This window comes from Phocoena sinus, chromosome X, assembly GCF_008692025.1.
Source record: "Phocoena sinus isolate mPhoSin1 chromosome X, mPhoSin1.pri, whole genome shotgun sequence".
Lineage (NCBI taxonomy): Eukaryota > Metazoa > Chordata > Mammalia > Artiodactyla > Phocoenidae > Phocoena > Phocoena sinus.
This window is the reverse complement of record NC_045784.1, coordinates 7,403,805-7,426,045: the sequence shown is the minus strand read 5'-3', so window position 1 is coordinate 7,426,045 and position 22,241 is coordinate 7,403,805. Positions and strand designations below refer to the sequence as shown.

The 22,241-nt window shown below is 48.6% G+C and overlaps 1 protein-coding gene across 3 annotated transcripts in view; it reads right to left on the bottom strand.

Moving 5' to 3' along the window:
* WWC3 (WWC family member 3) overlaps nucleotides 1–22,241 on the bottom strand; it is a 123,758-nt gene continuing 101,517 nt past the window's right edge. For 2 of the 3 annotated variants that reach the window (XM_032618783.1, XM_032618781.1), the window contains exons 12-23: nucleotides 21,892–22,012; nucleotides 20,941–21,015; nucleotides 20,150–20,236; nucleotides 18,863–19,055; nucleotides 17,776–17,940; nucleotides 17,207–17,358; nucleotides 15,915–16,080; nucleotides 8,633–8,797; nucleotides 6,467–6,559; nucleotides 4,462–4,689; nucleotides 4,188–4,315; nucleotides 1–2,750 (exon numbers count right to left, since the gene is read on the bottom strand). In XM_032618783.1, coding sequence (XP_032474674.1) covers nucleotides 2,684–2,750; nucleotides 4,188–4,315; nucleotides 4,462–4,689; nucleotides 6,467–6,559; nucleotides 8,633–8,797; nucleotides 15,915–16,080; nucleotides 17,207–17,358; nucleotides 17,776–17,940; nucleotides 18,863–19,055; nucleotides 20,150–20,236; nucleotides 20,941–21,015; nucleotides 21,892–22,012 — 1,640 coding nt within the window. In that variant the 3' untranslated portion in view covers nucleotides 1–2,683. The remainder of the gene's footprint in view (nucleotides 2,751–4,187; nucleotides 4,316–4,461; nucleotides 4,690–6,466; nucleotides 6,560–8,632; nucleotides 8,798–15,914; nucleotides 16,081–17,206; nucleotides 17,359–17,775; nucleotides 17,941–18,862; nucleotides 19,056–20,149; nucleotides 20,237–20,940; nucleotides 21,016–21,891; nucleotides 22,013–22,241) is intronic. The other variant, XM_032618782.1, reaches the window with a different exon arrangement.

Genomic DNA, 22,241 nt, shown 5'->3' with positions numbered 1-22,241 from the left:
TTAAGGCAGGTTAGTTTAATTTTGTAGAAGAAATACTTTCAAACAATACAAATGACACAATTAGAACAGTGACAAAAATAGAGATGAATACTGATTATAACTTATTCCCACAACAGAAGGTTACTTATTTCCGTGGTGACAATTACGTGACCAGATGAAGTGAAGACCGAATTCCCTTTTTACTCATCACACTGTTTCTAAAGGACCCTGGTGGCAGACTTCGGATTGTCCAAGGCACGATTATGGGCAAACTTAAACATAAGAAAATACCCCTTAAGACGACAGGACTTCACTTTTCGGACATGTGGGATATTTTCCAGGGGGTGGCAGTCTTAACTAGTCGGAAGCTGCACAATCGATCACGAAAGAGAAGCCAGTTAGGGTGCCTCGTGCCCTGCCTGCTGGCCTGGCCTCTGTCGCTGTCCACGTGCCACTTCCAGCACAGACTGCGAGTAGCACGGACCCGTCACCTCCCCGTCCTTCATCAGCCTAGCTTTTCCTTCCTTTCTGACTATGGTCCCATTCAGGTGCGAAAGCAGACAGACGCAGGAGGGAGGCGGAGAAGCACAGGGGAAAGGCGCAAAACACAGCGCTCCTTGAACTGACACCAAAGCTGGGGCTGCATTTGTTTCTGGTGGGGCAAAGGAGCGATTTCTTTCCTTTTTTTTTTTTTAACTCTGGGGTGGGGAAGCATTCCAAACAGAAACCTGTGTCTAGTGGGCAGTGACATTTGAAAACCCTTGCGGGCTTTCTGTATTGGCACAGTGGGTTTTCCCACGTTGCTACTTTGTAGGGGTTAGCAGGAAAGCTACCTCAACCCTTCCACCCACTTAGAGCTTCAAGTGGCAGTGCCTAAACACAGGCCCGGCAACGCGGCCGGGGCTCTCCCACGTCTGGGGAGCCATGTACCTCAGACGCATATGACTTGCTCTCCACACACACACACCCCCCCCCCCCCCCCCCCCGAGTCCAGCGGCAGCCAACCCATCAATCTGAAGTTTCAACAGCTGGGGACAGAGAGGGCCTGCCACCAACCTGACCCGAGCAGCAACGCTGTCTCCTGGGGGTGTCACTTCTGGCAAGCACTCACGTGTTTTGTGTCTCTACCTCTGTTGTGGGTATATATGCAGAGAAATTAGCAAAAGAAAAAAGAAAAAAAAGCGGGACTAGAGGCAGAAATACATAGCAAGAAGTGACAAGTGTGAAAAAGCACAGAGTTTTCAGCCTTACCACCACAGACAACTTCACTGTCCGTGATAGGTCACATATCAATGAAATGCTTTTACAAAATTCATTTTTAATAAATGTGAAAAGGAAGGTGGGTTATACAAGGGAGTGCTTACAGACCAAGGAGAAGAGCGATGCTGCTGATTAAGGGGGAAGGGGCACTTTCAAGGGAGGGGCACAAAGACCCAGGGGGAGGGTTCCGTTTTCTTTTACATTTTGTGTGACTCACCTCGTTTACTTCTCCGAGGCCTCATGAAGGAGAGTGCATTTCATATATAATAAATATGTATTAGGCAAACTATACCACCTGGCATTTTTAAAGGATGGTATAGTTTTATTACGTAAAGAATTTCTGCCTCATGAGCTAGTTCTAAGATTTCTTAAGAAATATTGGGACGACTCCAGTATGGGGCGGGGGCCCTCCGATCGAAAGCACATGCTTTCCTGTGAGTGACTCGCCGGGTAGTTGTAGTTCCCACGGAAGCTGGCTTCCTCAAGAAAGCGCCTTCAAAGGTTATCGTGTCCATGTCGTGACTGCTCTATCCATCAGCGGATCCAGTGACTCAGTGAAAACGCACCTTCCTTCTTCTCTTTTCACTTTCCTGCAGGGCAGAGCAGCAGAGCAGAAGCTCCACCACCGCCCTCCTTGTCGGTCAGGATCAGATGGGGCGGACTGGAAAGGCAGGCGGGGCTGCCGAGGCCGGGTGAGGGTGGGCTGTGTGGCTGCCGGGGGCTCCGTGACCAGCCTCAGACCCGGGGTGGGCACGGAAAGGTGCACGGAAACCAGGGGCTACGGGTGCCCAGCCCGCGCGGGAGACCGAGCTCCGCAACGCACACGCCGCACTGACTCAGGACTGAGCCCCTAAGGTGGCATCTTAACAGAACACAAAGGGTGCGAAAGCGTACAATATACATGATAAATGCACACAGGAGAAACGGGACGAGTGACGAGTTCAGCCCGTAGTGTTTGCACTTCGGATGTCAGACACAAAACCGGCCCCAAAGTTCCATTCTACCGCATGACAAATACTGAAGAACAAAATTTCAGTCTTAAAATACATCTTAAAGTCAGTATTTTCCTTCAAGGAAAAAAAAAGTACTATAAATAAATTACAATACAGTGAATTTGCCTGAACTCACTTCGTTTCTGTCTTCCAGCCTTTAAGTCAAATAAAACAGCGTAAAAACTGTACACTCTTAACATGATAATTGATCTCTTATAAAATAACCTGTCTTCAGAGATGTCAATTTCACAACAAGGAAAAACCAAGCCCTGTTGCCGTCACTATTATAAAATATATATGTATAGATATATGTGTTTTGTTTTTATTTATTTTTTACAAAATGTGTATATTAATAGCTTTGCACAAATATTTTAAAGACAAATTTAGCTAGTCTAAGAACTTCATGAAAATAAAACAGGCAGATAAATACTTTATGTGTACAAAGCACTACATCAAACATCGTCGGCGGGCAGAGGAGGTACGTTAATCCTTGGTCTTGTAAAAAATGCTATCTTCTCCCTGCGATTGGAAAGAATTACAGGTTAGAGGCTGATAGAAATGCAGTGAAAGGTGGCAAGAGGCTCTGCCATCAATGACAGCTTTTCTGACTCAGAGAACACACTGAATTTCAATCCCCAGGGCACATCTGTATACAAACCCTCTAAAGTTTCTTGCCCCGGCCCCCTCTCTAAATTTTAATAGAAGTTACAAAGCCCCATGAGGGCAAGGGTTTGTCTCCAGTGCCTAGAACAGTGCCTGGTATACGTAGATGCTCAGCAAATATTTTCTTTATGAATAAATGAAAAACTATACACGGAGTTCTAAATCATAGTTGAAGGAAGATAGCTATAGTGTTTTATACTCTTTCATGATGGGGAGGTAAAAATTCACGGTATAAAAAAATTAAGGCTAGACGTCAGGCACACATTATTCAGCCCTAAAAAGGAACACTGCACTGATTCATGCTACAACACTGATGAACCTTAAAAATACTATCCTAAGTGAAAGAAGCCAAACACAAAAGGCCACATACTGTATGACTGCTCTTATATGAAAGGTCCAGAAAAGGCAAACCCAGAGAGACGGAAAGGAGAACGGTGGCTGCCAAGAGCTGACGAGAGGTTGGCATGGGGAGTGACTGCTTACCGGGGGTACAGGGTTTCCTTTTGGGGTGACGGAAATGTTCTGGAACTGAATACAGATTGTGACTGTACTAAGTGCCATGGAATTGTTCACTTTAAAATGGTTAATCTTATGCTTCGTGAATTTCACCTCAATTTTTTAAAAAGCCAGACACAAAAGAAAATAGATTGACTGGGTGATTTTCCTCATATAAAAAATAAAAACAGGGAAAGCTAATCTACACTATTCAAATTCAAGATGGTGGTTATTCTGGTGTGGGAAATCTGGGGGTGCTGATGACATTTGATTCTTGCCATGTAGGGTTTATGACAATTCACTGAAATATTTCATATATAGGACGATATGCATGCTTTCCTGTATGTCTATTATGCTTCAATCAAAAGTTAACTAAATTAAAAAAAAAGTTAACTAAAAAGGCAAAGGTGATACACATATGTATCTATATGTAGATCACTGTGCTGTTTACAGGAGCAAACGTTTGGAAAGAAGCAGGGTATAAAATAGGTAAATTATATCTGTTAGATGAGACATTACAGCCAAAAAAGATAACAGATGATGTGGCAAATGGGGTATTTTAATTTAAAAAGAGCTAAATGCAAACTCGAACCCACACTGTGATTACAAGCAGCATGAAAAAACAGTGTTTAGAAAACAAGATCGGAAGAAACTCCGCACAATGCTAACAGCAGGGGAGATTCCTGCTTTGTCCTCGACTTCCTGTGGGTCCTTCTCAATACTTACTTTACTCTTTATAATGACAAAGGTATGACAGGAAAAAGCAAGCGGGAGAGTGAGGCCTGGGCTTCTCCCCACCTGAACGCCTGCACCTGGATGGGCTCTTTGAGGTTCTGCCCGCGCAGCTGGCACACCCCTTTGGAGGCCTTCTTCAGCATCTTCTCAGCTGCCTGTTCTTGATGGAAGTCAAGTTTGGTCTGTCTCGTCTGGAACAGCAACGCGGGGTGAACCAGACGGGTTTGCTTCCAGTTTTAAGGAAGACCGATGGAAGCCCCTGCCAGCTCCGGGCACCGGGAGGCGAGAAAGGCCCGCCCGCCTGCCCCCTCCCCCCGTTGGCGGGCCGGGGCCTCACCTGCCTCTCGGCCTCCCGCAGCAGGCTCCGGAAGCGCTCGTCGCGCAGCAGCCAGGCCGGGGGCTCGGCGTGGCCGCGGAGCTGGGCGTCCTCCAGGCGCTGGCGCAGCTCGCGCAGGGCGCACAGCTCCTCGTTCAGCTGCCGCTGCCGCGTCCGCGACGCCTGGAGGTCCAGCTCCAGGTCCAGGGACGTGCGCGCCGCCAGCGCCGCCAGGGAGGACCTGCAGGGCTGCGAGACGGCGGCCGTGAGCGCGCCCACCCCGCCCGCGCCCTGCCTGCACCTTCTTCCCCGAGTGACCGACCCCACTGGAGGGAGACACCCGCAGCGTGGCCCGACGCCAACACAACACGGATGTGGGCCACACGGGTTCAAACCTCCACTCCGGTAAAGAGCCAGTGACAGCAAGCTGTCCGCTGTAATGACGACCTAGGCTTTGGCTAAAGCGCAGAGAGACATACCCTCTCACACGGGGCAGGGGGGCGTCATCTTTCTCAAGTGCTACTTGACAATATAAGCAAGAGCCACAAAATGTTGTGTTTTCTTTGGTTCTGAAATTGCATTTGACTTGCATCTGAAAGGCACAGCTGGTGATGTGCAAAAGGTTTATGACAGAAAAAATCCTAAATACCTGACAAGAGAAAAGTGATCAAATACATTATAAGGCCCGCAGAACACGCAGCTATTGTAAAAAGATGAAAAATATACCGACATGGCAAAATCTTAATGGCCTACTGTATAACGGGGAAAAAGCACATTATAAACCACGTTGAGGGCTTTCTGGTTGAACACACACAAGCTGTCAAAAACGTTCCTCCCCAGGGAATTCCCTGGTAGTCCAATGGTTAGGACTCCCTGCTTCCAATGCTGGGGTGCAAATTCAATCCCTGGTCGGAGAACTACAACTGCAAGCCGCGCAGCGAGGCCAAACATCAACAACAACAAAAAAAAACGCTCCTCCCCATACACGCCTGAAGTAAGCAAGTCTCTTGTTTTCAAGAAAGCTCTAAGACGAGAATAGACTTTTGTACACAGAGCTGAGAGCAGTACTTCCCACGCCATGGCTAACAACGCTGGGGAAGGCAGTTAGTGCAACAAAATCACAAATCCACGAGCCTATCAGCGTTGCTGGGAGGACTGAATATGCGTTTTACACACCCATAACACTATTTTGCACATATACAGAAGTTAAATGCAAATCTAAGTGACTTAATAAACACAAACTCATTTAAAAGCTCCACTGAATTCATAGCAGAGCTCACTCGTTCCCAACCACAGGTGACTTGGGCCCTCAGGGGACATTTTTGGTCGTCACAACTGGGGGAGGGAGTGATACTGGCAACTTGTGGATCAAGGCCAGGGATGCAGCTCAACGGTCCACAGTGCACAGGACAGCCCCCAACAAAGACAGACCTAGGCCAAAATGCCAACAGCATGGCTGCTGAGAAATACTTTTGTTGCCGAGTTATGTATTTTCTTATCATTCTCAGTCAGCGGCTACTCTAAATACAACCACCACAAGGAGATCTGGGACTTTTTTTTCTTTCAAAGAATTCTTGCCCGGGCACTACCTTACAAATTAAAAGTAGCAAAAGTGTGTAAACTGGCATGATGTGGAGAAAGAATCCGGTGTATATAAAGGAAAACTGTAGAACAGTCCTATGCAGGAGAATGCTCCAAGTTGAAAGACCCAAATTTTCTAAACTGTATATACTCCCTTGTCAAAAAAGAAAGAAGAATCTCTTATACAGAATGGCTGTTTATTAATTTATTATATTTTAAAACGTAAAGATCATGTATTATCTTAGATTATGACATTATCTTAGGAAATCAACAAATATGGGTAACATATTGACATTATATACACTTTTAAAAATTATATCTAAGTAAACAAGGAAGTAAACATATTACCTTTCAATTAACCTTACCTAAAATATTACCCCTTCAGGTTTGTAGAAGTAACTCCCAGGGTACATACAGACGGCAGATCAGTCTACGTGGCACATACCTGCTTATAGCGAAGGGTTCGTCTTTCCAAAGTGTTTCGGACAAAGGGGGACTTCCGGGGCAGCGTTGAACTGTCGCTGTCACTACGATAAAGCTACACCAAAAAGACGGAGGTTCAGAAACACTTCCTCAAGAATTCAACATTCATTCTCTGTGTACTCTGAACTGGATTATTTTGTTTCTCGAGCAGGTGCTCAAACAGTTATGACGTTTAGAGCTTTTACCAAGACTTTGGGTTTCGCTTACAAGAAGACCCCACACAAGAGTTTCAGGCCAAACAAAGACAAACCAAATAAGCAGACCAACCCCCAGCCCCACCCCTGCTTCAGGTCCATCAACCGAACCAGCTGAGGTTTTCCAGGCTAATCGAGCCACACAATTTCGGTCCTGTCAATGCCAACTGCCACTCGGTACGGTGTGACGCCCATGAAAACCCGCACTCTCCTCAGCGCCTGTCACTTTTTATCAGTCATTCTCATCTGCCGTGTTTCTAGCTTTGGCAAGAGCTGGGAAGAGTGGCGTTCCAGATAAGAGCCTCGTTCCTGGCAGGAGGACAAGCCCACACCACTAACACCCACCCTGCCCGTCAAGGGAAAAGGCCTGTCTTTAAAAAGAAAAATAAATAATGCCGACTTGACGGGAGCCGAGACGTTACGTATTTCATTTGGCGGCAGGTTTTCATTTCAGGATCAACATGTATCTGTGTGAAAGCAAAGTCCTGGCCTTCACGGCCTTACTTTCCATGCCAATGAACCCCAGATAGCAGGAAATGTTGCAGCACTGCACTTACGTGCCTCCCAGTCATCACAAACATATATAAAAACAGAGGCCTCTAGAAGCATCGCCGGTCAGTGCGTGTGTCTTTGTGCAGGGCGCAAAGCACAGTGCAGGGGCTGGAGGCCTGTCTCTGGGGAGGTGAAGGGCTTCCTCCTTCACCGCCCCGTCCTCCTCAGCAAGCAGGCGGGAGCCTGCTCCACAGGGGTTCGGCCGGAGTCTAGGATAAGGAAGGATGGCCTTCGATCAGGCACCTCCAGCCGCGTGATGAAGCACCAGGCCCCACAGGGCTGCAGCCTGATGGGGCGGGAGTGCCCCGCCTGACCCTGGGCTGCCCGGGGCAGCGCGACCGGGACACCTCACTGCGTGGGGAGAGGAGCTGCAGGCCTCGCAAACGTGGCCACCTGGGCCCCAGCCCCTGTTGCTCCCTCCTGTGAGTAAAGGATTCCCTGCCCAAGAAAGGTGGGCTCCCTGCTCAGCTCCTGGGCAGTGACCTGTGAGTCCCTAGAACGTTCTAAGTGTCTCTGTTTACCTGGGGGCCTTGGCCCGGCCGCACAGTCTCTGCTGACAATGTGAGGGGGGCCCTGGGCCACCAGCTTGACCCTGGAGGGGCTGCAGACGAAGGTCAGCCACGCCGGCCACCAGCTGTGCCCCGTGACCACCCCTACAAAACCCCTGGGCACCAAGCCTCGGGTGAGCGTCCCTGGTCGGCTGTGCTCCGGGCACGCTGCCACTGCTCCGAGAGGGGAGAGCTGCCGCACAACTCCTCTGCGGGAGAAGGGCTGGAAGCTCCGCCCGGTCTCTCCGGAGCGCTGCCCGACGCCTCTTCCCTCTGCGCGTCGGTCTGCACCCCTTCCCTGCGGCGCACCATCATCGTGGATACGACGGCTTTTCTGAGTTCCGTGAGTCCTAGCCAATTTCTGAGCCTGAGGGTGGGCCTGGGGACCCCTCAGTGTCTCCCACGTAGGCCTGAGGGTCTGCCTCTCTCATATGATCAAACTCTGGCTTTGCCCTAATGCAGCGGCTCCTTGGGAGCCCTTTCAAGGGAAGATGCTTTCTCCAACCACCCCCGTCAGAGGAGCGGGAGGGTCAAAGTTCTGCTCGAGCCACACGGCGCCCCAGTCTGCCGCGTCGTGAGCACTTATCCTCAACAGCGCCTCGTCTCTGCTAGTCCGTGCCGTCACTGTCACACGGCCACGGCCGGCCAAACTCCAACCTGCTGTCCTGTCTCCACGGACCACAGCAGGTGGGGTCTCCCCCTCCACCTATCTCAGAGTTCTCAACCCTGCGTGCAGGTGAGGATCTGCCGGGAGCTCCAACCCTCTGCTGCCCAGCCCCGCCCGCGACCGATGAAGAATCCTTCCAGGCAGGTGGCAAAGGACTCCCGACTTACTCTGCAAACGTACTGGCTTCGCGCTCCGGGCGAGAAGGTCTGGGAACGGACAACGGTGCTGCTCCGCGTGAAGGGCGAGCCGCGGGCCCTGCGGCCGGGCCTCTCCTTCGGCAGACTCGCCACCTCTTCCGGAAAGAGATCTTCTGTGTTGGTTTCCTTATCAACCTAGATAGTAATTTATTGTTTACCACGACTCTTTCTAGAACGCAAGCATTAAATTAGTGGAGTCACCAAACAACCGTGCCATTTCCACTGGCGCTCTAACTGGCATTTCACACTTAACACGTCCAAAATGGAATTTCTGATATTCCCTCTGCCAAGGATCTCTACCTTCCCATTTGTTCCAGCAAAAAAAGGGTTCGCGTCATTCTGGACCCAGCTCTCTTTCATACACCCTATATCTGGTCCAAGATTAAATCCTGTTGGCTCTGTGTTCGAGATTAAGCATGTTTTGACCTCCTATCACCAACCCTCCATCTGGGTCACCATCGTCTTGAGCCTGATTAGCGCAGGAGGCTTCTCACCCGTCTCCTGGATTCCACGCCTCCCTCCTCCCTTCAAACCCTCTCAACACAGCACCAGGGACATCCTGGTAAAAACTGAAGTCAGACCCAGCAATTGCACTCCTAGGTGTATACCAAAAAGACCTGAAAACAGGTGTTCAAACAAATACTTGCACACAAATGTTCATAGCAGCCTTACTCAAACAGCCAAAAGGTGGAAGTAGTCCAAACATCCACGGGCGGATGAGAAGATAAACAAAACGTGGCATACTCATGCAAGCGATGAGAAGGAGGGAAGTGCTGGTAGATACTACAGTCTGATGTACCTTGAAGACATTAGGCTGAGTGAAAGGCCAATCACAAGAGGCCACATGCTGTATGAGCCATTCATTCATTAATTTTTACTGAAGCATAATTGACTTACTATGTTGTATTGGCTTCAGGTGTTCAACATACTGATTACATATTTTAATACATTACAAAACGATCACCATGATAACTCTAGTTACCGACTGTCACCACACAGAGTTTACACAATACTATTGACCTTATACCCTATGCTGTACAGGACATCCCCGTGACTTACTTATTTTATAACTGGAAGTTTGTACCTCTTAATCTCCATCACTTATTTCCCTCATCCCCACCCCCTCAACCCGCCTGGCAACCACCAGTTTGTTCTCTGTAGCTATGAGTCTGTTTCTGTTTTGTTATGGTTGTTCATTTGTTTTGTTTTGTTTTTAATTCTACATATAAGCGAAATCATGCAGTATTTCTCTTTCTCCAACTTATTTAGCATAATACCCTCTAGGTCCATCTGTGCTACTGTAAATGGCAAGATTTCCTTCTTCTTTATGGCCAGTATTTCACTGCATATTATGTATATACATATGTATGTGTATATATGTGTGTCTGTGTGTATACATATATACACACATATATACCCCATCTTCTTTACCCATTCATCTATTGACAATGGACACTTAGGTTGTTTCCACATCTTGGCTATTGTAAATAATGCTGTAATAAGTATAGGGGTTCATATATCTTTTCTAACTAGCGTTTTTGCTTTCTTCAGAAAAATACCCAGAAGTGGAACTGCAAGATGGTGTGGCAGTTCAACTTTTAACTTTTTGAAGAACCTGCTTACTGTTTTCCACAGTGGTGACACCAATTTACATTCCCACCAACAGTGCACAAGGGTTCCCTTTTCTCTACATCCTCTCCAATGTTTGTTATTTGTTGTCTTTTTGATGATAGCCATTCTAACAAGTATGAGGTGATACCTTATTGTGGTTCTGATTTGCATTTCCCTAATGATTAGTGACACTGAGCATCTTTTCATGTGTCTGTTGGCCATCTGAATGTCTTCTTTGGAAAAATGTCTATTCAAGTCCTCTGCCTAGTTTTTAATCAGGTTGGTTGTTTTTTTGATGTTGAGTTGTCTGAGTTTTCTGTATAGTTTGGATATTAACCCCTCGTCGGATATAACGTTTGCAACTATCTTCTCCCATTCAGCAGGCTGCATTTCTGTTTTATTGATAGTTTCCTTCACTGTGCAATAGCGTTTTAATTTGATAAAGTCTCATTTGTTTTTTGTTTGTTTGTTTGTTTCCCTTGCCTGAGGAGAGATATCCTAAAATATATTGCTAAGACTGATGTCCAAGAGCATACCTACCTATGCTTTCTTGTAGGAGTCTTATGGTTTCAGATCTTACATTTAAGCCTTTAAACATTTTAAAATTGAATGGGAAAGTAGTCCAGTTTGATTCTTTTGTATGTAGCTGTCCAGTTTTCCCAACACCATTTATTGAAGAGGCTGTCTTTTCCCCTCTGTGTTTTCTTGCATCCTTCATCATAGATTAGTTGATTATATAAGTGTGGGTTTATTTCTGGGCTCTCCGCTCTGTTCCATTGACCCATGTGTCTTTTGTGTGTGTGTGTGTGTGTGTGTGTGTGTGTGTGTGTGTGTGTGTGTGTGCCAGTAGCATGCTGCTTTGATTACTGTAGCTTTGTAGTACAGTTTGAAATCAGGGAGCATGATACCGCCAGCTCTATTCTTCTTCCTCAAGGTTGTTTTGGCTATTCGGGGTCTTTTGTGTTTCCATACAGTTTTTGGATTATTTTTTCTAGTTCTGTGAAAAATGCCTTTGGTATTTTGATAGGTATTGCATTCAATCTGTGGATTGGCTTGGGTAGTATGGTCATTTTAACATTAATTCTTCCAATCCATGAGCATGGTGTATCTTTCCATTTGTTTGTGTTGTCTTCAATTTCTGTCATCAATGACTTAACACTTTTCTGAGTACAGGTCTTTTACCTCCTTGGTTAGATTTCTTCCTGGGTATTTTATTCTTTTTGATGCAGCTGTAAACTGAATTTTTTTTTTTAATTTCTCTTTCTGATAGTTCATTGTTAGTGTATAGAACTGCAGACGATTTCCGTATATTAATTTCATATCCCTTAACTTTAAATGTTGCCACTTTACTGAATTCACTGATGAGGTCTAGTAGATTTTTGGTCGCGTCTTTAGGATTCTCTGTGTATAGTATCATGTCATCTGCAAACAGTGACAGTTTTACTTCTTCCTTTCCAGTTTGGATTCCTTTTACTTCTTTCTCTTGTCTGATTGCTGTGGCTAGGGCTTCCAATACTATGTTGAATAAAAGTGGTGAGAGTGGGCCTTGCTCCTGATCTTAGAGGAAATGCTTTCAGCTTTTGTTCTTTTGTTCTTTTGTTCCTCCACAAGCTTTTTTGATAGCTGTGAGCTTATCACATATGGCCATATATGGTCAAGTTATGTTCCCTCTCTACCCACTTTCTGGAGATCTTTTATCATAAATGATGCTGAATTTTGTCAAAAGCTTTTTCTGCATCTACTGACATGATCTTGATTTTTATTCTTCAATTTGCTAACATGGTGTGTATCTCTTAGATTGATTTGTGGATACTGAACAATCCTTGCATCCCTGGGATAAATCCCACTTGAGCATGGTTTGCTAGTATTCTGTTGAGCATTTCTGCATCTATGTTCGTGAGTGATATTGACCTGTAGCTTTATTTTTTTGTGGTGTCTTTGGTTTTGGTCGGGGTGATGATGGCCTCATAGAATGAGTTCAGAAGCACTCCTTCCTTTTCAATTTTTGGAAATAGTTTGAGAAGAATGAGTGTTAACTCTTCTTTAAATGTTGGTAGAATTCACCTGTGAAGCTATCTGATCCTGAACTTTTGTTTGTTGGGAGTTTTTAAATTACTGATTCAGTTTAATTACTAATAATCAGTCTGTTCATATTTTCTATTTCTTTCTGATTCAGTTTTGGGAAATTGTATGTTTCTAGGAATTCATCCATTTCTTCTAGGTTGTCCAGTTTACTGGCATACAACTGTTCATAGTAGTCTCTTATGATCCTTTGTATTTCTGTGGTGTCAGCTGTAACTTCTTTTTTTCGTTTCCTTTTTTTCTTTTTTTTTTGCTATGCCATGCAGTCTGTGAGGCTTAACCACTGGACCACCAGGGAAGTCCCCTCTTTTTTTCATTTCTGAGTTTATTTATCTAGGCTCTCTTTTTTTCTTGATGAGTCTAAAGGTTTACCAATTTTGTTTATCTTTTCAAAGAACCACTTCTTAGTTTCACTGATATTTTCTATTGTTCTTTTTAGTCTCTTTCATTAATTTCTGCTCTGATCTTTCTTTCTTTCCTTCTACTAACTTTGGATCTTATTTGTTCTTCTTTTTCTAGTTCCTTTAGGCGTTTAAAAAAAAAAAAAAACCTCCCAAATGCAGATTTTCAACTGTGAGGTGGGTCAGCACCCTTAACCCCTGTGTTTTTCAAGGGTCAACTGCAGTCGTACTTTTGGTACACCTGTGGGTGGAGATGAGCTCTTCCTTGCTCTGTCATCTTGGCTACGATCCCCTGGAGTCTGATCTTTTAAACCCTGGATGATTCCATTTACACAAAACAACCAGAATTGGCAAATCCATAGAAACAAAGCAGATTGGTGGTTGCCAGGGGCCGGGGAGAGATAAGGGAGAGTGAATGCTAATGGTTATGGGGTTTTACTTTGGGGTGAAAGAAACGTCTTGGTACCAGAGAGAAGTGGTGGTTGCACAACATTGTAAATGTATTCAAACTCACTGAAATGTTCACTTTGAAAGGGTTCATTTTATGAGAATTTCATGTCAATAAATTATTCTAGGAAAAAATTTAAAAAGTGAGTCAGATCACATCACCCCTGGGTTCAAAACTATCCACCAGTTTTCCAATGCTCTCAGAGAAAAAGCAACAGTCCTGAGTAGGCCCTATATGATATGGCCCCTTGACTCCCTCTGTCCTCAGCTCTGATGCCTCCTTACCCCGACCCCACCTGCACTTGCAGCTCCCTGCACCTGAATGCCCATACCCAGCCCCACACAAGGCTCCCAGACTCCTTCCTTAAGGACTTTGCTCAAAAACTGCCTTCTCAGTGAGACTTCTATGACCTTTCATTTCTATTATAAAAAATATATAAAATTAACCATCATGGACTTCCCTGGTGGCGCAGTGGTTAAGAATCCACCCGCCAATGCAGGCGACGCGGGTTTGACACCTGGTCCGGGAAGATTCCACATGCCGCGGAGCAACTAAGCCCGTGCGCCACAACTACTGAGCCTGCGCGCCACAACTACTGAAGCCTGCGCGCCTAGAGCCCACAGTCCACAAAAGAAGCCACCACGATGAGAAGCCTGCACATCACAACGGAGAGCCCCTGCTCTCCGCAACTAAAGAAAGCCCGCACGCAGCAATGAAGACCCAACGCAGCCAACAATAAGTAAATAAGTAAAATTTACCATTGTAACCATTTTTCATTGTGCAGTTCAGTAGTATTAAATATACTTACATTGTTGTGGAAGAGATCTCTAGAATTTTTTCACCTTCCCAAACTGAACTCTGTCCCCATTCAACAACGCCCCATTTCCCCATCTCTAGCCCCTGGTAACCACCATTCTACTTTCTATCTCTATGAATTTAATTACTTTAGGAATCTCATATAAGTGGAATCGTATTGGATTCATTCTTTTGTGACTGGCTTATTTCACTTTGCACAATGTCTTCAAGCTTCATCCATGTTGTAGCCTGTGACGTGACTTCCTTCCTTTTCAAGGCTAACATTCCACAGTATATATATACCACTTTTTCCTTATCCATTCAGCTGTCAATGGACACATGGGCTGCTTCCACCTCTTGGCTACTGTGAATAATGCTGCTATGAACGTGGATGTGCAAGTATCTCTTGGAGACCTGCTTTCAGCTCTTTTGGATGTACACCCAGAAGTGGAATTGCTGGATCATATGGTAATTCTATTTTTAATTTTTTTTAAATAGATTTATTTATTTTTGGCTACATTGGGTCTGTACTGCTGCGCACAGGCGCTACGCACAGGCTTTCTCTAGTTGCGGCGAGCAGGGGCTACTCTTCGTTGCGATGTGCGGGCTTCTCATCGCCGCGGCTTGTTTTTGTTGCCGAGCATGGGCGCGCGGACCGTGTGGCTCACGGGCTTAGCTGCTCCGCGGCATGTGGGATCTTCCCGGACCAGGGCTTGAACCAGTGTCCCCTGCATTGATAGGTGGATTCTTAACCACTGCACCACCAGGGAAGTCCTGATTCTAATTTTCTGAGGAAACTCCATACTGTTTTCTATAGCGGCTGCACCATTTTACAGTCCTGATGCTTGTAGATGCCAATTCACATTACTAAATGTAACCCTTTCTAAAATGGTAAATCTTTCTAAAAATGCAAACCCTGCTTCCCTACCATCTCATTCTTCAGTAGCCCCTTTGACTATCGCAAATGCTGCTGTATTTTACTGGTTTACCCTGTCTGTTACCCACAGGGCAGGACTTTCCATTTGTTACTTTGCTGTTGCATCTGCAATGCCTGGCAGCTACCACATGCACATGGAAAGAGATAATGCAAATGTGGTGAAGAACAACTGGGGAGTCTAGCTGAAGGGGATACGAGTATGTGTTGTACTATTCTAGCAACTTCTCTGTAGATCTGCAGTGCTTCAAAATTAAAAGTTGAGGGAGGAGGACACACCAAGCTAGCCTCCCACAGCTACTGCCCCTGACGTGGGCCAACGCTTGTCAAACTCTTAGAAAGAGGAATAATGGCCATGACCGGCAGCCGCGCCCAGAACATCTCTCCGCCCGAGGCACTGCATGGGCTGCAGTGCGGGAGGCTGCAAGCAGGCAGCTCTCACTTCTCTCAGGACCTGTGTTTTGGACTGAGATCAGGGGCTGTAGTGGTAGATGTTCTGATGAGTTGAACAGTTGGGAAACGAAGTTGCAATCGAGCACCGATACAGTGTCTCCCAACCCCACTGCGTTCCTTAGACATTTGTCACCACAAACCTGAAAGATTTCCCCAGTGGAGATACAGTGATGGGCACAACTAGGATCGGGTGAACAGAAGGGGCAAAAGGATGCTTCACTGCTCTTAATGTCAGAAACGGAGAAAAACGACAAGCGTCCAAAACGTTAGGGACCCACAAAACACCCTGAGCCACACGCGGCCCTGAAGATGGCACACGAAGGAGTAAAAATCCACCCCGTTTAATTGTCCTTTCCTTTTAATTTAAAGTAGACAGACGTTTCCATGGTACCTGCTGTTTACAGATCTGAGGCCACTCACTTCAGTTCCCTCGCGCAGGGCACACAGGCCCTCCTTCCAGGGCAGCACCTGGTGCTGTGAGGCAAAACATCAGGGGCTCCGCGAAATCCTTTGTCCTTTTCTGCTTACCTTCAGAGGTGGGGGCTGAAGTTTCTCCGGGCCATAAGGGTCTGCCTGGCCAGCAAACGTGTGTCCGTGGATGGAGCTGACACCAACGCAGCAGGGCTCTGGGTGCGGGGGGCTGGTCTGGGCGCAGCTGCTACAGCCACTGTCCACCGAGTCGGCTTGCCAACTCCTGAAGGCGGGCATGGCAAAAGCCCCCGAAACGTTCATCAGGGCACTGACTTTACTGCTGCACTCAGAGCACAGCAGCAGACACACCCAATATTTGCTTCCAGTGACTGAAGACGGTTGCTTTTCTTATAAAATGAAAGGCAGTTCTGTTTCGTAGGGAAGACAGAGCTACAAGGCCTTTCATTAAGAGGGTCTGTCTGTGTGTATCGCCCAATTGCAGCCGCTGAAGATGCCAGCATCCCGGAACCCCCTCTCCCCGAGCCCGTCCAGCCTCCTGCCCATCCCTGAACACACACCCTTCCCCCTCTGCCGTGCACTTTCCCTTTCGGAAATAAATTCCTCTTGAAAATAAATGCAGAGAAAGCTGTTAGGAAGAAGTAGCAAGCTTTGGAAACACGATGCTCTTTATGGAAAACCGTGGAAGTAAAGCAACACGAAAGTGCTGCTGGAAAGGACCCGCCGGGAAGCGATTCCCTCGCGGTGCCTGCCCATCTGAGCTATTCCTCTACTGCAGACACGTCTGCCCCGAGTCCAGCGCTCACCCACGGGCTGCTCCGGGGAAGACGTAAAGGGGCATCGCATGATTCCATTTACAAGAAAGGCCCAGGACAGGCAAATCCCTGGAGATGGCACGCAGACGGGCAGTTGCCAGGGGCTGGGAGGACTGGGCGGACTGGTAATGGGTATGGGGTTTCCTTTCGGCACGATGAAAACGCCCTCAACTTGAGTGTGATGTTGGGGGCACAGCTCTGTGCCTGTACTAAAAACCACCGAATTGTCCACTTAATGGGTGAACTGTACGGTAGGGAGATTATATCCCAATAAAGCAGTTAATAAAGAAAAAAACAAAACTTAAAGGGCCCTATTGTATTCAATCTGGGCAGAGGGAGTCCCTCAACAGTCCCCCCCTTTAAGAGAAATTCGGGGAACAGAGGGAAAGGTAAAAAGCCTATGCGCAGAGCTGGGGTCAACGTACTGCCCTCATGCAGACTGGCATATGATCCCCTGTGAGAATCCCGACTTCTGGGCAAAGGTACCGAAGAGCCCGCCGCACACATTCTACGCAGCGTGGCGCCTGACGAACACCCCGGCGGCCTCTCCCCCGAGGGGCTGCTGGCCGCGCTCACCTCTCGGACACAGCCTCGGCCTGCTCCGCCCTGCGCTCCATCTCCACAACCTCCTCCTCCGTGTACTCCAGCTTCACCCGCTCCTCGGCCAGCTCTCTCTCCACCGCCTGCAGCTGGGCCGTGGTTCTCGCCAGCAGCACCGTCACCGCGTCCTACAGGACCAAAGGGACGTTTCTAAGCAGCAGCCGAGGCCAGCGGCGTGCGGGCGGCAAAGCGGAAAGCGGCGCGTGCACGGCCCGTGGGGAGCATCCCTGCTGCCGGGCTGGTGGCCGTCCCTGGCTGCTCTCCAGCAGGGAAGCAGCTCACCCCCGGCTGGCAGCAAGACAGTAACTTGGCCTTTCCATGTGGCTCTGAGGACTCAAATTTTAAAGCAACCAATGCATCACTCATGATCATGAACAAGTTGCATTAAAGAATATTACCATGAGTGGCCACATACATCACTATAGTCCGTTTTTATTACTTCCCTTGAAACCCTGCTTCTTCGTCGCCACTGTGTTCTAAGTCTACACGCGTTTCTCAGAAACAATGTCCCCAGGAAAAGCCCGTCTCAAAGCCAGGCCACTTACTGTCTTTCCAGACGTGGCGGCCACAGGGTCCCGGGAGTCGCTGTGTCCCAGCCGCTCGTCCTCCCGCCGCGGGGGCTCAGGGCCGGTGAACACCTGCACCGAGTACCAGCGCAGCTGCATCTCGCTCGAACCATCGTAATCAGCCAAGTTAATCTGAGCAATGCCCTGCGTGGTGTTTAAAAAAAAGCAGAACAGGCCCTGAATGACTACACCTTAACAACCAATGGGCATCAAAGTCACCCTTTAATCTTAAGCAGAAAGGCCATACAATGTGTCACTGCTATTCAAAGGACTGCAGTAAAATGAAAGTCATCAAAAAGGATTGTAATGGGGGTGGCTCCTCGCTTGCTTGTTCAGCCCAATCAGAAAGTGCTAGAAGGGGAACGGGGCAGAGAATGGACGACATGGAATGGTGGGTCAGGCTCAGGATCTGCCACTCAGAGAGTCGCTGATTCTAGCAGGAATTTTTGAAAAAACAGAGGACTGGTGTAAAATAATATAAATAAATAACCCCGCCCCCCCCCCCCCCAAAAAAAAAGAGAGAGAGAGAGGATTGGTGGAACTCTCCAATCTCTAATTCTGCCGCTGAAGGGGTGGGACCAAGGGGGAAAATTCCAACCTTGGGAAGAAAGCACCCTGGCTTCCAAGCCCTGGCCCTGCACTGGCTGGCCGGGGTGAAGACGGACTGCTGACCTGCCCAGTTATAAGGTTGCCAGATAAAATAGAGGGCATCTGGGTGAACTGCAATTTCAAATAAACAGATTTTTTTTAAATAGAGGTATGTCCCAGATATTACATGGGACATACTTACACTAAAAGGCATCCATTGTTTCTTTGAAATTCAAATTTAAGTGACCATCCTATACTTCTATCCACCAAATTTCTCAACGCAAGACAGGGATAATGCAGAAGCCGTTGCACAGGAGTTTTGCAAGTATTAGCTGAGATAATATATTTAAACTACAGAACACTTGACAAGATAAGGGGTCTTATCATCCCTTTCTGTCCTCCCAGCTACAGAGATCACTTGACATCGGGACACCGGAAGGAGGGGAGGGAGGGGGAGAGGGGGAGGAGGGCGCCGTACCAGCAGTTCTTCCTGCAGCTGCAGATTCACTGAGCACACGTATAACTGAAGGGACTTCAACGTCACCATGCTTGAATGCACAGGGATTCTGAAAACTTCATTAAATATCAGGGGGGCTTGCAATTTCAGAGCCTTAGAGCAGTAAGTGTTTGGCGTGCCGGAGTCAAGCGGGGGCAAATAGACGCGGATGTGTCTGGAACCAAGAGAGGAAGGAAAAAGCAGACAGAGGCAGCCTGACACATCTGCATGTGACACGCATGGACCACAGACGTGTGCACATACGCCGCCCTGCTCCACTGCCCATGTGCAGAATTTTAATGTCTTTTGGAAAAGATCCTTTTCTCAACTAAGAGTAAGCCCAAAGAACTTACGTGCCCCTGGAGATCGGGGAAAACCCAATCACAAAGAGAAGACTTCCAAGTCAGTGGTTAGGACTTCAGGGGGACTCAAACGGAGGTTCTGCTTTCACCATCTTTGTGGGAAAACATCTGCACTGATCTCTCCACGGCCCCCTGGCTCCCTCTCCAAGCCCTACCTGCCTTGCCTCTCAGAGTGCTTGCCCACCCAGGCACCCGCCGGGCTGGGCTCCCGGCCCTATCCACCCCCAGCGTGGAAGCCAGCACCCAGGAGAAGCTCCAGCATCAGTGGAGTGAAGTACACGTCAGGGCGAGCAGAATCCCAGGGCGAACCCTCAGCCGCTGAAAACCAGGCTGCTTCCAAGGCCTTCGGGAGGCCAGTTTACAAAGACGACTCACGGAAGGGGAGGGCACCGTCGGGCGTGAACACCCATCACCGGTGGGTTCACCCGCCAGGGTAAGTGGGACCTCACACCCCCATCGGGCACCCATCTCCCCACTGGGGACAACACAGATTTCCTTCTCCCTGCTCGGACAAGGATGCCTGAGCCCAGCCTGAGGCCTCTTCGGGCACCTCATCAGATCGCAAGAGCCGAGTGTGGCTGTGTCGCCACCAGCCTTGTGACCAGAATGGACCTTTTAAGCCCCAACGCTGCCGATGATGGGCACCCGGCACTATGTCAGCATGGCCACGGCACATAACCAGCCTGGCTCCAGTAACTCCACCTGCCTCAAATAATAAACCAGCCTCTTCTTAAAACTTACAATACTTTAGATTTCAGACAGACACCCCCTAGCATTTTATCGTAAAGTCAGGTTCCAAGACAGTCTTTTCCCTCCCCAAACTGCCACGTGCAGCAGGTCAGCCAGTGGTGCCGTGTGGAGGAGGGCCCGGGGGGAGGACACGGCCCCCGCTGGCGCGGGAGCTTACATTTTGCAGTCTTCCTTCACCACCAGCCCAGCAAAGTTCTTCAGTTGGAGCACGTTCACGAGGAGACACTCGCTGGCACTGTCGTGCCTAGAAAATAAAATGCATGTTCACAGACTACAAATGCCCCACGGTGCAGAAATCCTGCTTGAACTACTGCAGTGGTCCTCACCCCACCCCCAGGGGACCTGTGCAAAGTCTAGAGGCATTTCTTACTGTCACGCTGAGTGGAGGGGGGCTACTGCGTGTAGTGGGTGGAGGCCAGGGCTGCTGCTCAACATGCCAGAGGGCACAGCACGGCCCCCCACCGAGAGTGACCCAGCCCGAACGTCACGAGTGCCGAGAAACACTAGGATGACAAGAGTGAGCAAAAGAAAGCTGCTGGGATGTGAACATCCTGCCTTGTTCATCTGAACACTGCTGGTTACTACCTTTCTAGACACTGTAGCTAGAAACCAGAACGCTTAGTGTTGCACAGCACCTGGCTACCCCAGCTCCGGCGGGAACTTCCCCGAGGGCCTGACTGTGCCCATGGGGTGAGAGTCCCCGGCTGTGACTCGCTGTTGGAGGACGGCAATGGAGCCGCTCTTGCCCATCTCTCCTTCCCGCCACCTCTGTCCCTTCACCTGAGACCGCTGAGATGGGCCCGGGGGCACCCAGGCCAGGGAGCAGCAGCCGGATCACACGGGTCCCTCCATCCCTCCTGGCCTGTGCGTGGAGGTGTGAGTCGCCGGGCGAGCCCCAATCTACCCATGGTCTTTACGAGCAACAGGGAAGGAGTCTTCTGTACTCACAAAAATCCAACATGGATCTGGGGCCCCTCGTTACCGCAAGCGTCTCCACGCGCAGGGTCGTCAGCATCCTCGCTCCTGAACACAGTCAGAAAGGCACCGCGTTATTCCGAGGGGGCCTGGTTACCTCGGACTCGGCAGAAGCTCTCTCACACTAGGGGTGCTTCTTACTGAGAAGGGCTTTATTAAGTTGCGACATAAATAAATGCTTTAAGTGACTGGCAGGGCACGGCAGGTCCCCAGGATCCATGACGTCACCTCCCAGGGTACCTGCTGACGAAGTGGCCTCTTTGAGAAAATACCTCTCAAAACCACATGTGATATTTACGACAAAGATCAAAAACATATACTCTTAAAAGCTTTGCAGGGGGGACTTCCCTGGCGGTCCAGTGGTTAAGACTCCGCGCTTCCACTGCAGGGGGCGCGGGTGCGATCCCTGGTCAGGGAACTAAGATCCCGCAAGCTAAGCAGCGCAGTCACAAAAAAAAAAAAAAAAGTTGGTGGTAAGTGAAATGTATACAGATATCCGAGCTGAAAAAATGACATCAAAGGTCTCAAACAAAATAAAGCCCACAAGGGGTTTTGTCCTTGCAAAGTGATTCCTCCAGCTAAGGAAAGGGGACGGGGGAAACATCCATTTCTAGTGAACGTCTTTTCTAGAAAAGCAGGTCTCCCTCGCACACTGGTTCTCCTTTTCCGGCTCCACTGGGCTCATGCCTTCCAACCCCCGGGGCCGGAGAGAAAGCAGTCATCCTAGATGCCCGAAGCCAGGCCAGTCCCCAGACGCCACCTGGGAGCAGAGGGGGTCCGTGGGGATGCTCAGGGCCCCTCCCGCATGGAGAGAAGCCAGGAGAGCTGCACCCCGGAGACACACAGAGTGTCAAGCCAGACAGGTCTCGGCAGGGGTGCCTTTTGGGAAGTCAGCCCAGGCAGGGGAGAAGGTCAGCTTCTAACCTTTTGGTGGGAGGTTCAAACACGCCGCTGTCGCTGGCCAGCGAGTAATCGGACAGGCAGGCGGACACGCAGCGTGCTCTCCGCTCCAGCCTCTGGGTGCTGTCTTCTCGGGGGGTCGCTGCTGCAGGCGAGAGACACGGCCGGGCTCAGGAGGCGACAGTGCGGGAGCCCAGGGCAGAGCAGAGACAAAGGCACGAAGTGGCAGAGACAGGCCAGCACGTGTGCAGATGTGTGTTTACATGCACTCTGCTCGAGTCTTTCCTTATATTGGAAAATGGAACAAACAGGCTTCTGGGTACTTCTTTAAAAGCTCTTTAAATGATCATCAATCTCCCTTCACCTCCTTAATG